The 15400-nt window shown below is 42.8% G+C and overlaps 2 protein-coding genes across 3 annotated transcripts in view; one reads left to right on the top strand and one right to left on the bottom strand.

The window, feature by feature from the left end:
• The first annotated feature begins 4223 nt into the window (after nt 1–4223).
• Nucleotides 4224–8820, top strand: arsa (arylsulfatase A). Its single transcript, XM_084363427.1, has 8 exons — nt 4224–4471; nt 5448–5688; nt 5805–6023; nt 6825–6994; nt 7118–7242; nt 7487–7614; nt 7707–7809; nt 7922–8820. The coding sequence occupies exons 1-8, from the start codon at nt 4245–4247 to the stop codon at nt 8215–8217; spliced, it is 1509 nt and encodes a 502-aa protein (XP_084219553.1). The 5' UTR covers nt 4224–4244; the 3' UTR covers nt 8218–8820.
• mapk8ip2 (mitogen-activated protein kinase 8 interacting protein 2) overlaps nt 8596–15400 on the bottom strand; it is a 30539-nt gene continuing 23734 nt past the window's right edge. For both annotated transcript variants that reach the window (XM_084363425.1, XM_084363426.1), the window contains exons 7-14: nt 15112–15320; nt 13806–13881; nt 12966–13138; nt 12762–12871; nt 12519–12641; nt 12328–12398; nt 12137–12235; nt 8596–11163 (exon numbers count right to left, since the gene is read on the bottom strand). In XM_084363425.1, the coding sequence (XP_084219551.1) occupies nt 11091–11163; nt 12137–12235; nt 12328–12398; nt 12519–12641; nt 12762–12871; nt 12966–13138; nt 13806–13881; nt 15112–15320 (934 nt within the window). In that variant the 3' untranslated portion in view covers nt 8596–11090. The remainder of the gene's footprint in view (nt 11164–12136; nt 12236–12327; nt 12399–12518; nt 12642–12761; nt 12872–12965; nt 13139–13805; nt 13882–15111; nt 15321–15400) is intronic.

The raw sequence follows: 15400 nt of genomic DNA, 5'->3' as shown, positions 1-15400 counted from the left end.
TTTTTATGCTTTTCTAATATCATGCTGACAATGTGTGATGAATAATCATATCATTTATCACACAAAAAGTGCAGTTTCTCTGCAAAGGCTTTAATGAAAACCACAGGATGCAAAACACTTTGGTATTATTTACAATCTGCCCGTATTCATCACTTTGTCTGAGGTGGATCAAATGAAAAGCAACTACACAGATGCTGTGGTGTTGCTCAAAATGCTTGTGGATGACGACAAGATCGTAGCAGTCTATCTATCTATCTATCTATCTATCTATCTATCTACATGTATCTATCTACATGTATCTATCTATCTATCTATCTATCTATCTATCTATCTATCTATCTATCTATCCATCCAACTGAGATTTTTCTCACCAATAGAAATGGCAGAGCTGTAAATGCTAACGTGAGGCAGCTGTAGGAAGACATGAAAAGCCCAGCTTTACCCAGCACAGAAATGTCACCAAGCTAAACTGCAATTTAACATGTGCTGCAGATACATATCAACCCTCAATGGCCCAATTACTGCTGGATGCATTGTGTAGCATAGCCCGGGAGATCAGATCTAACAGAGATTGTCTGTGGAACTAATGGTAGAAATCAGACTGAATGGAGGCCCTTTTTCCCGTCACAGACACAGTTAAGACCAATGCATGCAAGTAAAGTGAAGGTGAACTGTGATCCAATGGCGCCCACTAGTGCTCAAACAGTTTGCCTGCACCTCTACATACACACCAGTGGGTCCACAAACACTGCGGCATTATCCTTCACAGTTTAACTCACAGGTTCAGACTGTTAATATTGTGTGAAATGACAAACAGCAAGAGGATGATGAAAAAAAAAAAGTGTTTCTCCACAATAATCAATCGGTGCATGTGTACTGTAGGCTCACATCCCAGTGAGCACCTGCTGTGCCTTTCGTGAGGCCGAATAAACGAGCATGTTCAGATAAGGAGGAGAGGGAGATGGCGATGTGTGTGTCTGTGTGGTGGTGCTGCTGGTGGCGGTGGTGGTGGCGGAGGGGGCTCTCCCCTGCAGGTGTGATGACTGGCTTCCCTCTCTCCTTGTAGCCGTCCTTAGGGATAAGAGTGGGTGGTGGGATTCATTTTCACCATCAGCTTTGCAGTTTTGTACCACACCTCTATCTATCTGCCTGGAGCGATCGCATTAAATGCACAAGCACGCATTTGCAAGTGCACATACATAAACACACACAGACACAAACAACACACCCATAGGCTGTGAAAGCACATGTTCAAAGCTGAAAGGTGCGAAGGTTCACACACTCACACACACACAGAGACACACACCCCCTCTGTGTCGAGGGACATTAAATCTGATGAGTTTTTCTGGCAGGCCAATCCATCTTGTAATATAAATTTTCCCAATATTCAACCCCAAATAAACGCAGCAACACCCTCCTGAGCAACAGTCACCAGAGTGTTGCAACTGATGCTCAACAGACGTATTGATACGGGCTCACACAGATTCATACACACCATCCTCATCCACAAACACACAGGTAGGGGTGAGGACCTTGTTGTAGCCTGAGCTGCTTCAAGCTACTTGTTCTGCGCTGTGTTTGTCAATGACAACAGTTTTCATTTACTCTCAGTAAAAGGTCAGAGCAGTCATCTTTTACTGAATCACAGCGCAGGCAGGGCTGCGCAGCACACAGACTGTCATTTATTCACAGCGGCTCATTCCTCATTCCTCTCCACAAGACAAGCTTGGCCATTAGATGGGCTGTCTGGCAAACACCCTCACAAGTCATTAGTGGTGGAAAAACATAAACGGTCATTATCATAAATGATTTGCTCCTAATGATGGCTGCTTCCAGGTATTCCGTTATAAGCTACCGGACTAATGACTGATTCATCGTTTACCTGAACCGAGCACGATGCCGTGAAAAAGATTTGTGGTATTTAAATCGTAAAAGCAACACCTGCCATGAAAAAGGAGGAATGTCAGCGGCTACCCTCCAGGCATGAAGCACCATGTTGCTCCCTGCAGAGATGTTCAGGATTTCAGAAGATTAGATGAAGGGAGCTCCTGCAGCGAGCTAGTACTTCAAAAACTCACAGTGATCATGTTGGCTTTCTGGCAAACAGCAGCTTCATTCTTGCTCATATTATGTACACATGCGTGCATATGAATATGAATATTCATGTATATGTGTGTGTTTATGTGCACTCTCTTTAGTTCAGTAGGTCAAGTATTACAGTAAAAGGTGTAAGCAAAAGCAATCCAGGCACTACAGAAAAGAAAGAAATGAGGAAGAGGAAGGAAATAATAAAAACCCTGTATTGTACTGGCTACATCATTGAAAGGTCAAAAATGACAACGGCAACATTTTGTCACAGAACTTATTAACTCTCCATTCACGTGTCTGCAGTTGTCAATATGGCCAGACTTATTGTGATTTTCGCTATTTTTGCTAGTTTTTCTGTGCCGAGATGACGACCATGTTGGTGTTGGTGACGTCTGTTGAGTGAGATGATGCAGTTCACTGGGCGGTTTTACACAAAACAAAATGGCATTTTACTAATTTAACAACAATTGGCGACTCTCTTGACTCACCAAAGTATCTGTTGTCAAACATCATATCTGTGATTCGTGGCACGATTCAAACGGGATCAAAAATGTATTTGTCTCTCCCCATTGACTACTGTACAATTTTCCAAAAGTCCCATAGGGCACACCAGAAAGGGCAGGACTTCCCCTCTCTGTACAGTCCACGGTATGTACAGAACACCCATCTATGGCTAGCTGGGCGAGTTTGATATTCCCACAGCACGGAAAATGCAAGTAAGGGAAGCCAAACAGCAGAGAATGTAAAAACAGCTGATAAAATTGCATCAATAATTGTGGAGCATCTGCCTCTTCATGTCCTTTATCTCAATTCTCTCTCTCTCACACATACACACACACACACACACACACACACACACTGGCTGCTGAATGTAGGTCAGTACTGTAGAGAGATGTGAAAGTGAATAGTAAATCAAAACTATCTATCAGCCGATGCCACAGCAACGCTTCCCTGAGGCTTAACAGTGCTGTGGACAGCATGCAAGCAAACCGATAGCCATATGTGTACACACACACACACACACACACACACACACTGGTGAAAAGGTACAGTGGATATGTTGCATAATTCATCAGGAAACAGCCATTATCTGGATTCCAATAGCAGTCTACTCTTCACTGACTCTGTTTCGGGTATCAGCATTACTTTGCATAAAATCCCCTGAGAATCACCTGAGTGAAGTGTTCTGGTGATTATATGAACATATGTGTTGGGATTTTTACGTATTCAATGTACTCATTTCAGCTCTCTCGCTCCCTCTCATCGACACACTCAATGCCAGCTTATCTAAATTCAGGTAGCGCCCTCCTGTCCACCTCACTGAAGCTTAGCTCTGAGAATAAATAAATAAATAGGCCCACTTCTGGACTGTAGCCTCCACGTTACAAAATCAGCTGTGACGTCCATTTCTTCTCAAACCGGTGGCTCCTGCAGCACTGCACCCCAGATTTATTTCTGCTCTTGTTTACGTAATTGACCATGTGTCAGGTTGAATCAGTGGCAGAAACCAAGGTTGCCACAGAGGACAGAAACTCGGCCGCAGGCCCTCAGACTAATAACTTCAGTCGAGAGTAAGACAAAACACTGGACGTTCAAAAACAGCTGAGGACATTCTGGACAGCCTCGGTCCGGCCACAGTGGACAGGGTGTGGTGACAGGACGAGCACTTCTTCACACGTCATATTGATACAAACTTGTGTGTTCAAAGATTTTACCGTAAACGTCCAGATGAGCAGCTGTGACAGGTGAAATGCTTAACTTCCTGTTAATGCCCATCTTTTTAAGGGCTCATATAAAGAGCACAGTGTCCTTTATTTTAAAACCACTCTGCTGAATCAATAAACAGATCAACTCCAATCAGTTCAGTGCACTAGCCTACAAAAATACAAGAAATTATACCAAAAGTGTGCATGTAGGCCGACACAGGGGTCTGAAGTTTGGACTTTCCTGTTGTTCGTTGCTGTGATTTATAACAGAGAAAGAAGGTAAAACCGTCCATTAGCAAGAATTAACCAGTTTACCTGCTGAATGTAGTCCAAAATGAGACGCAGACTACATTTCCTGGACGCGCCTGACGTCATCCGCGCGCGACAGTGAGCACGTGACGTTCTGTTGTGGTTCTTCCTCTTCTTCACTCAGACGCAGGACGCCGCAGGATGGACCACATCCGCGTTGTGTTCGTCTTTGCAAACATTTTACTTTTCCGCACCTGCTCGGCCTCACCGCCGAACTTCGTGCTCCTTTTCGCGGATGATTTGGGGTTCGGGGACCTGGGCTGTTATGGACACCCCAGCTCACTCACTCCGAACCTGGACCGCCTGGCAGAGGATGGACTCCGGTTCACAGACTTCTACTGCACCAGCCCGGTGTGCAGCCCGTCCAGGTATCCGTGTGTGATCTATGGAGGACTGACTATTTAGTTAAATGTCGTGTGTGTGTGTGGGAGGGAGAGTCAGGGCTGGACTGGACAACCTGATTATTTATCTGTCCTCACACTGTCATTTATGCCTTAACACTCTGCTGCTTCAAAATTATGGACTTAAAATTAAATACACCTTACACCCCTTAAATATTAGTGTAAAAAGAGGCTGACGGGTGTGAGTAACATGCTGTATATAACTTGCTTTTGACCTGCAAGGACACACACATTTAGTGTATTTCCAGGCGTCTGATTATTGATTTGTTCTCTTACATATAATAATGCGAAAGTAATTGAATTACATCAGTAAAAGAAGAAAAAGTGATTAAAGCTTATTGTTGATTAGCAGACAGACTATAAATCCAGTGCATGTGTGTGTGGGTGTGTGTGTATAGCCAGGATACAATAACAAAACGTTTGACTTTATACAGAACGATCCTGAAAACAGATCATGTTTTTGTAGTGAGGACGCCTTAACCTGATTATTAAGTGGTTCCTAGTGCTTGGGTATGAAGTTACACCAAAACATCTTGATGCTCTGACTAAAACAGGAGATATTATATCATTTGATCCACCTCAGCAAATCACCATTGACCAGACTTTGAACCCAGTGGATGAGGATTAAACAACACAACATGATGCAGATTGTAGTTACACATTTACAGTTTTTACTAGTTACTTTAAAATCCCTTTGAAAATGTAAGCTCGTATAGAAAACAGACAGTTGGGTGCAGTTTTATCCCTCTGCTCTGCATATTCTGTACCGTTTTCATCCTTCATCCACATACCTGATAACATGTTCATGAGGGATATTTCCATGTTGTAAATGTAAATGAGTAATTTGTGCTGAGCACGGTTTAGATACTTCTAGCGACATGAAAACCTTTGAGTCTGCACCACATTAAAATAACGGCCTTGTTTTGTTTCGATGGCTTTCCAGGGCATCGTTGTTGACGGGGCGCTATCAGACCCGCTCAGGTGTCTACCCAGGTGTGTTGTACCCAGGCTCTATAGGTGGCCTTCCTCTGAATGAGACCACCATAGCTGAAGTGTTGAAACCTCTGGGCTATGCTACTGCTGCCATGGGGAAGTGGCACTTAGGAGTTGGTGAAAATGGGACGTTTCTTCCAACCAAGCAGGGGTTTGACCAGTACCTGGGCATCCCCTACTCCCACGACATGGTCGGTATGATTGAACTGCGCTGCAAAACTGAGTTTAACAATGGTTGAACGTTTTGAAAAGTAGTCTGAAGTTATTTGTTAAAGCAATCTTTGTTCTTTTTCTTCCTCTCTCCCAGGGCCCCTGTCATAACCTGACTTGTTTCCCTCCAGACGTCAAGTGTTTTGGAAATTGCGATGTGGGCGTTGTGACTGTGCCCCTCATGCACAACGAGGTCATCAAGCAGCAACCTGTCGACTTCCTCGATCTGGAAAGGGCTTACAGTGACTTTGCAACCGATTTCATTACCACATCAGCCAAGAAAAAACAGCCTTTCTTCCTCTACTATCCCTCTCATGTAAGCAACAAAAAAACTATCAGGGATAGAATAAAATACACTTAAAACTAGGGGAGCAATTTCAGAGGTAATTGAGGTGTGAATACAAGATGTTGAAAAGCTGACTCTAAACTGAATTCTTGGTTTTAATTTGCATGAAGAAGCAGCTGAAGTAGAGTGAATACAAGTCAGAAAAGTGGTAAAGGGTCCAATTAGTATAAACAGGATTTAAAAGTTGAATTAAAATACATTATAAGGTTTGAACAGAGTTTCCGGCTTGAAGCATGAATGAGTAGATAGAAAAGAGTATGAATAGTTGGACAAGTGTGAAAGGGCTCAAGGATGCAAATCATAGTGTAAGTTCAGGGCTGAACTGTGTTACTTGGCTAATGGCTGGGAGCTTAACTTTTTATGAAGGAGCAGCTGAAGGAGTATGAAGGGTTGGAAAAGTGGGAAATGGTCTAAATTATGGAGTTTCTCGCTGAAAGTAGACTTGAAAATGTATGAAAAAGTGCAAATTTCCTGGAAAACGTGGAATATTTTATAAAGTATGAAAGGTGTGAATAGGAAAATAGCTGATAAGTCCAGTTAAGCTGAATGTTTTTATGTTCGAATGAACTTTGGACATTGAAAAATGTAGACGGAGGTCAGTGCATTCACGCCAAGTCAGTGAAGAATCAGTGTTCTCGTTTGAAAATGTGTTTTCGCAGTTTGTAGTCACATCCAAGGGACTTTTTCAGAGCAAGGAATGTCCACAATGTTTGCAAATTCATGTCACAGTAAATACTACAATCTCTTTACCTTTTCCTGCTTTTTGCACAGCACACTCACTACCCCCAGTATGCAGGTCCAGGAGCAGCGGGGCGGACATTAAGGGGCCCATTTGGAGACGCTCTGTTGGAGTTAGACAACACTATAGGACACCTGATGGCAACCCTGGAGAAAACAGGCGTGATCAGAAACACACTGGTCTTCTTCACGTCAGACAATGGGTTGGTTTTTGCCCCTGGCTTTCTTTCTTTTCTCCTCCCCATTAGCAGTGGTACAGTATTTATAGTGTTGCATTTTTTTGTCTTTTATCAAACACCATGTTATTCACGTCTCTGTGTGTGTAGGCCTGAACTGATGCGTATGTCCCGTGGAGGTAACGCTGGCCCTATGAGATGTGGAAAAGGCACCACATATGAGGGGGGCATGAGAGAGCCAGCCATCGCCTACTGGCAAGGGACGATCAGGCCAGGTCGGGACACCTTAGAGTCATCTGCATTAAAAAGTGTAGACTTAATGAAGCCTGCAAAGACACTAAACCGGAGTTCCCTACACATAGCACTGTAGATAAAGCTGCATATTTTACACTGATTTCATGCATTCCCCGCATCAACTGTTTCCTTTGATTCCAGTATGAAAATAAACACCATAATGAATTGGATTTAAACCGATTTGCGTATGACCTTCTACTGATTGCTGCTGCTTGCTCTGTTTAGGTGTGACTCATGAGATGGCCAGCACTCTAGATATCCTCCCAACCATCGCAAGTCTGGCAGGAGCCAAACTTCCCCCGGTGATGCTGGACGGGGTTGATATGACAGACATCCTTTTCAACAGAGGACAGGTAGTGGCGTAATATCTCACACTCTTTGGAGATTTAAATGATGTGAGAAACAAGCTGATGTATTCATTTTTATCTATCTTTTTTTTTTGCAGAGTAAAAGAGAGACGATGATGTTCTACCCCACAGATCCCAACGAGATGTTCGGCCTGTTTGCTCTCAGGTTAGGGAAGTACAAGGCCCACTTCTACACACGAGGTACAGTTGGCTTCATATACACAATTTTTGTTGAAATCTCAAGATCAAGCTTAATCCCACAGTCAGATCTAAGGTGCTTTTTGGCTCCTGCCTGTCCATGTTTGTGCATCAGGTGCTAGCCACAGCGGTACTATCCCAGACCCAGACTGCTCACCATTTGCAGCCCTCAAGGCCCACGACCCCCCTCTTCTTTTTGACCTGGAGGCCGACCCCTCGGAGCACTACCCTCTACCTCCGGAGGGAAGACCTGACCTTGAAGCCCTGCTGGAGAGAATCAAGAAAATCAAGGAGCAGTTTGAAGCCTCCATGGTGTTCGGAGAGAGCCAGGTATCCAAAGGGACAGACCAGAACCTGGAGCCTTGCTGCAATCCTATGTGTAGCCCTAAACCCAGCTGCTGCCAGTGTTGATGGGACAGATTCTTAAACTTCTGTTGATGGCAGCGAGGGGAAGGCTGGAGGTATTGCACTGATTTTGCCTCAAGATTGCACTTGTGATTTTCTGATGATGCATCGCTACTTTTATTACTGTTAATACTGAAAAGTGATACAGCAACAACAATCTGTTTCCTCAATGAGGAGATGATTTTACTTCATTTTAATACATTTACAACTAATGTATGACTGTGTACTGTATATTTTCCTGACTTCTAATTTAATATGTTTTTATGATAGTACTGTACCAAAAAGATTTGAAATAAATGTGTGGATTCTTCAGTGAAAATGCATCGCAACATGTTTCAATCACACATACAATCAAAATAGATCAGAACAATAAAGACAACGATAAAGGTTTCGGACATCAAGCATATATTTTATTCATAAGACCAAACCCATGACAAGGCAGAGTGATTTTTTTGTCATTTTTTTTCAGTTTTTCCCTGGAATTTTACAAGTCCTTGTTTTTAAAGATACAAGATAGGATATGTTTGTTCTGTCACATACTGTTTTGCTCTAGGTATACAGTGAAGAATCTTGTTAATGTAATAAAGTCAAAAGTTTGGTTTAACTGTCTCAGCGGCTATATGGGACTAGATCATCCTCAGAGGTTGTTTTTGTGTAGCTGTGTGGAGAGAAGGATTTTAACTAGGCTGTAACAAGATAGAAAAACATAAATCAGAAGCAAATAGGTACAGATCAGAGATGGGTCACACTGTTGGAGCTCAAAGGCGATTACTATAATCGGCAAGACGCAAAAAGTAGTTTTCCAGTGGCGGCTGACTCAGTCACTATTCAGCTCTAACAGCAGATTGGTCGTTAGTCTGGTGGATGTGTCACACACTTAATGATGTCACATCTTACAAATGTGCCCTAAATGTGCTGCTGAAGCCTGTGTGTAGAGAGTTATGGAGTTGGCAGGAACCCAAATGCCACCCGCGTGACAGAGATAACATCGTGTGTAGAAACGTAAGACACTGAAATAAAATTATTGCAGATCACAGATATTTACGTGTTTTTCTTTTTCCGTCAGGGGTTTTTCGTCTGGTTGTGATCTTTTTCTTTTTTTTTTTAAAACGTCTTTTTAATTAATGTACATATTCATTTCATTTCATAACATACTCAACATAAAGGACACAGCACTATCTTAAATTCGCTATTGTATATACATGATCTAACTGACAGCGATACATATGTAGATAACACCCTACTTCTCTCCTGCCACGTTTAGCTTTCAGCGTAAACTGAAATCCTGCAGATCTGAGGTGTTTGTTCTGGCGGACTGTGACTGAAAGCAGCAGAACGAGATGCTAAACAGTGTCTGAAAGAACATGGAGATGCCTGAAATTTCAGATGGCTGTAGTGACCACATCATTTTTTTTAAATATACCCCCTCCTCTATATAAGGTGCTCGACTGTAAGCTATTGTACGTTACAGCAAACCCAGTAGGTTATTGTGTAATGTGAGAATGATGCTTTGACCTTTTGACCAGACAAACGTGGGAACATGTGGCCGTCCCTTTTATCCACCATACTTAAAAAACAAGATTCAAGTCTAACCATTTACATGACTATAAAACCTCCCTTTGAATGCTTTATTAAAGGTTTGATTACATTGTGATACCAGGACCGAGTGTTAGCAGGACGCTCTCACTGTACAGTAGGCACACTGCAATACAGAATTCCTGACATGTGGCTACCGCTCAATCTAGTCGTTCCTTTTCCATCGTTGTAACTGCCAAGTCAAAAGAAAATGGAGACTAGGACGTCACTAAAAACCAGTTAAACAGTCAAGAGGTGTGAGAATATGGCTTTTCAGAGGGCCTTTTGCGTTCTTTGACCTGAAAGTCACACCAATCACAGCAAAGCATACAGTGATCTGTGATTTTTAACAGTTGAGTGATTTTGTATGAAAAGCTCCCCACGGTGACGGACAGCAAGCAGTGCAACTTTGAGGACAGGACAAAAGTAAAATGGTCTTCATTTCATCCAAATGTGCTGACAGTTACTGCACATAATCCAAGCTGAATAAAATATCTGCAGGGTTTTTATGACATTCAAAATTCATTCCAAGTCGTTACAGCTCTAAAATCTCCTTTACCTGCAGTTACTCCTGTCAGAGTGAGTCGGTAATACCCACGACAACACAAAATCCCCTCCATCAGTCTCAGCTGTGAGTGTTTCTTAATTAGTCTGGATGAGGCGCCTGTATGTCTACTTTCTATACATTTATTTACAACACACACTACATCTTGTACGCGACACAGGGGTAAGCTCGGACCAAGGACAGTTCACTGTACTCTCTCTACTTTGCTCCGATGTCACTATCAGTAGAAATCAAATGAGCAGTTTGTCAATATTGAACAAATACATATTTACAGTTAATCAAACGCCGAACCTCGTGATTCTACACCATTCCCTTACTGATTGTTGAGCTGCTTGCCATTCACTTGGATATGTGTATTTCTCTGTGTGTCTGTGTGCAGTAACCCTACTAGCCATGCATTGAAAAGTGAAACAGCAGTAGTAGGTATATTGTTTTTCATTTCAAAAGAGGAACCTTTAAATAAACAGGTGCTCAGCGTCTTAGTTTTATATCATAGAAAAAAGATAAAAGAAACAGGCAATCAATCCATCGAGATGATGGAAATAAACCAAGAGAGAGAGATGGATGAAATCAGTCAAATGCCTAGCATACTGTAGAAATGAACATCCCAGTTTTAGAGGGACACAGAAGAGTATTTTTACAATGGAGAGAAGACCCCACTGGCAGCGCCCTCTGGTGGCAAACTCGATGAACATACACAAGCTGCGGAGAAAGAAGGTGGTCGTCATGGCAACACTTCTTACTCCAGGTAAATGTCCTCGGTGGGGCAGGCGTACTCCAGATGTTCCTGGTAGTACTCCTGGAAGGCTCGTCTGCAGAAAAGACGAGACAGACGAGAGCATGATTAACGCTCATCCTGCCGGCAATTAGACGACAGCCTCCCACAGTAATCCTTCTTGTAGTGACAGGTTTTATAGTCATGCTCGTGCTGTTCGCTAAGAAAGGGCTGGTTGGTGCAAACAAAGGTGCAAAGAGTGCTTTGTTAAAGCCCCCCTGCAGTTAAAAATGTGTTTTCTGTCTTGTTCTGGTCCAATATTCAGCAAACACGATGTGGAAAGGAGACATCTTGTGTTCAGCAGCTTGTAAAAAAAGTATATGTTCTGGAATTTTTAATGAGGGATTTCCATTTTAAGGGATTTTAATGTGGCAATTATACTTTATTTTCTGCAAAAAGACAACATATATTATATATCATTAATGATTAACAGATGGATTTTGATAAACTTTCTTTCAAACCAATGTCAATTTGCATCCCCCTTTTGAAAACACAGGAGCGCTCTAGCTGGATCAAAGGAGGGTTGCTGTTTTTCACAAGTTGTGCCCTCGTTGTTGGATCTGATCCACAGACGGAGCAGGATGAGAAGCTGATTGATGAAACAGCTCTGGAGCTCATCCCGTGCCCTTCTACCTGCCAGCACTTCAACCACAGACACTGAAATATCTGTATCTTTAATTATTCAAGCCCAGCGCGGCTGAATCAGACATGACTAAGCTTGCAGTCATTCTTCAGTCTTACACACAAACAAGGCCATGCAAAATAAACCTGGATTATAGTTGTTAAGTTATACTTTAATCCAGGATTTCACAAACCATCAAAGAACATTTCAAAGATGATGTACAGCTTAAGAGTTAAAATGATTTCGATTTCTTTAAAGGGCTGTTAGCGATTTACGTAGCCTGAATATTAAAGTGCATTTACAGTAAGGACAGACCGATTATCAGCCAGGAGAACTGGATCCAACATTCACAGCGAGCAGTTGACATAACGACGTGACTTGGACTCACCCAACACACTCTGCTACAGGTCGCATGGACTCCTGGGATACAAACACGTGACAAGCAAATCTGTTCAGCATCGGATGCTTAGTGATGAAGCCAAAATAGCTGCAGAGAGAAGAAAACAATATGATGAGATCAGTCCGACGTTAGATCGTACACGAGGTACACGAGGAGAGGAAACCAGTGTGTTTGTTTACCAGTTGTTCCTCGGATGGCAGCCACAGAACGAGATGTTCTTCATCTGGAAGAAGTGACTACATCTGTCATACTAAAGACGGAGAGAGGGACAAGAAGAAATGGAAAAAAGAAGGGTGGCTTGAATATTATTCCATATTAAAGGGCCGATTGACTTTGAATCGATTGACTCATTGTATTTATCTGTCCATACCTCATCAAGGGTGTCAAATTCATCCTCCAGGCTCATGATCAGTTTCACTCCTTGCAAGCTAATCTCCAGCTCACACAGAGAAGGAGGTCGCACGTGTACCGTCCGTTTCCTCGATATCGCGATCTAACAGGCGGGAAATATTTCCATGTCAAAATAAATGGGCTTTAATGGTGCATGCAGGAAAGCATACGTGTGTTTTTTGTTTTAGTGTGATGTGTTTTGCTTGTTTTCCACTCGGCTTACCTTCTGCATGGCAGCGCAGAGGATGCCGTTGCCTTGGTGATACGGTACCTCAACAGACCCCAAAAATTGGACGCTGAAAGTCTCGATCCACGCTGGGTTTCTTTTCATGCCTGCAGGGTGTAATGTGGACAGATACATACAGAACGTGTGACTCGTCTGACATTCGTGATGAGAAAAGATAGAATACGATCCCTCTCCACTCACCCATCAACTCCTTGGACTGGCCTATGACCTCATGGGCGTAGAAGGCAGGAAAGATGCCCCTCTCCCCTGTCCGCATGTTATAACCTCGGTACCAGTAGTCATCCTCTTCCTCCTCCACATATAAAGGATCGTCCACGTCGAGCTCCAGCTCGTCTGCATGTCTGGGAATGAACCTGCAGAGAGCAGCAGAGAGGGAAAACCATCTCTGTTAAACGCTGTGTCCTTACATGGTATCCCTGCTGCTGAGCATCCTATAGACTGGAGATAATTTGATCAGGAAGCATCTGTTTTGGTGTCAGGTGATTCCCAGTGGAGAGCAGAGGAAGAGGGGTGATCAAACAGATAACACAGAAAGAAAGATGGCGGTTGGAGGGAGACAAAGAGCTCTAAATGTGGGGACACACTTACTTAAAGAGGACTGTGCTAAAGCAAATACAAAATTATACATGCAAAACACATATGTGCATACAAGAGAGGTGTGTGTCGCTTCCTCTTTTGCCCTAGCACGCACACAAGCACAGACACAGGTGGTGGGTGATGTTATTATTAATGGCCACCCTGCAGCTCATGAGCCCAGCTGTAGCAGGACATCTGCCCTCCCCTCTAACTTAATTAGCGATTCGATATTGCTGCATGACCCCTGCAGCACACTCAGAGCCACCAAACCTCAAAGAATTATTGTTTTGTTATCTACATAAGGAGGTTTCCTCCTAGACGTGACATTCAAAATTCATTCCATTGAACCTTTTCCACAACTGAAAAAAAACCTCCTCATAATCGAATTGCTCTTGCTGATGTCCCATTGTTAAAAATAAATGAGTGTATTGTTGGTTGTCTTACCGGTAGACTGCCCTGTGTGTCTGGTCCCTCTCCTCTCCGTTGATGGTACAGGAGAAAAGTCCAAAGGATTCTGTGCCTACATGGCAAGAAGAAAAAAAGAGAGGCACCATTTAGTCTGTTTTAATGCCCTGAAAATCATTTTCCCAACAAATTAAAAGCTAAATAATCCAAATAAAATACACTGAATTATGTGTTATTTGTTTGGGGAACATTTGTCTTGTAAACCACAGGTGAGAACGTCTAAATGGAGGCCAATTGGATTTGTCAAAAAAGAAATAGCGATGGAATCCTTTGTAATGAGCCCGTCATTATGCAAATCACCCTTTATTAGGGATATGAATCTTGAAACGAGAGCACTGATTGATGATGGGTGTACTGGGAAGCAGAGCCCTCCCATAAGTCTTGTGTGGGCGTCCTGCCAAATTTGGATCACATGTTAATGTATAATTCTGACAGTGATGAGTTACAGCCCTAATGGGGACCCTGAGTGGACAATTTTAGCAATGATGCTGCTGGGCCATAACCTGTAGGGTATAACATTTACATTATCTTAAGTTAAAGGATTGGTTTGACCTTTAACTTCACTTCCTAGCAGACAGTTAGGAGATCAAAACCACTCTCGTGTGTGTATACTAAATATGAAGCTACAGCCAGGAGATGGTTAGTTTAGCCTAGCATAAAGACTCTGTGTGTATTTTCCAAAATGCGAAACTTTTCCTTTAATTCCTGAATATTACGTCATTGATTTAAGTACAAATCTGAGAGTTTTCCACAAGGGTGCAGCATCTGGATAGCCTTGTGTGTCTGTTTGGGTTTTTGCTTAAGAGATTTCTTGTTTTATTTTGGTAGATTTATCCTTGTGTATCATGATTTACTTTCCACTTCCTGTCTTTGTGTTTCCACCCACCGTTTTGATTGCACCTCAGTTTCATCTGTGTCTTATTAGTCTTCCCTCCTGTGTGTATTTGAGTCTGTGTCTTTCCCTCTCTCTTTGTCAGATTGTCTGTTTTCGTCCTCACGTCTGTGTCTCCTGCATTTCCTGTGCTCCTGTCCCCTGGTGCTCGTGTTTCCTCTGCGTTCCCGCTTTGTTCTCCGTGGAGTCTCAATTTTTAAATTGCTTTTGTATTTTCCTTACCTGCCTTTTTGTTGCCAGTTTTTTGTCTCTTGCCATATTGTTGCTTGCACTTTTGGATTTTGGGGTTTTGGACATCAGATCATTAAAGCTTGCTTTTGTTTTTTAACCTGCCTGCCTCAGCGTTCTGCATTTGGGTTCTTTTTGATACACCTGACATTGTGTGCAACTTACTGGAAGAGCGAGAGGTGCTGTTGACGAACACATTGAGGAACTTCTTGGAGAAGGGGAGGTCAGCCTCGGGGGACGAGTCCTCAGAAGAACTGAGAAGTTCTGGCCTCACCTCATCCTCATCGCGACCATAGCCCACCTCTCCCGTCTCCAAAGGCTCCTCGTCACATAGCGTGGAGAGCTCGCTGTCATCACTCAGAACGGAAGTGCACCTGAGAGGAGAGGATTTGTCAGTTTCAAATCTCAGTTTAGGGTACTGAATGGATATTGATCACTAAAACGAGAGTGTCAA

Source organism: Pagrus pagrus (assembly GCF_965226575.1).
Source record: "Pagrus pagrus genome assembly, chromosome: 10".
In the NCBI taxonomy this organism is placed as follows: Eukaryota; Metazoa; Chordata; class Actinopteri; order Spariformes; family Sparidae; genus Pagrus; species Pagrus pagrus.
The sequence above is the reverse complement of the archived record's forward strand: the minus strand, read 5'-3'. Positions and strand labels throughout refer to the sequence as shown.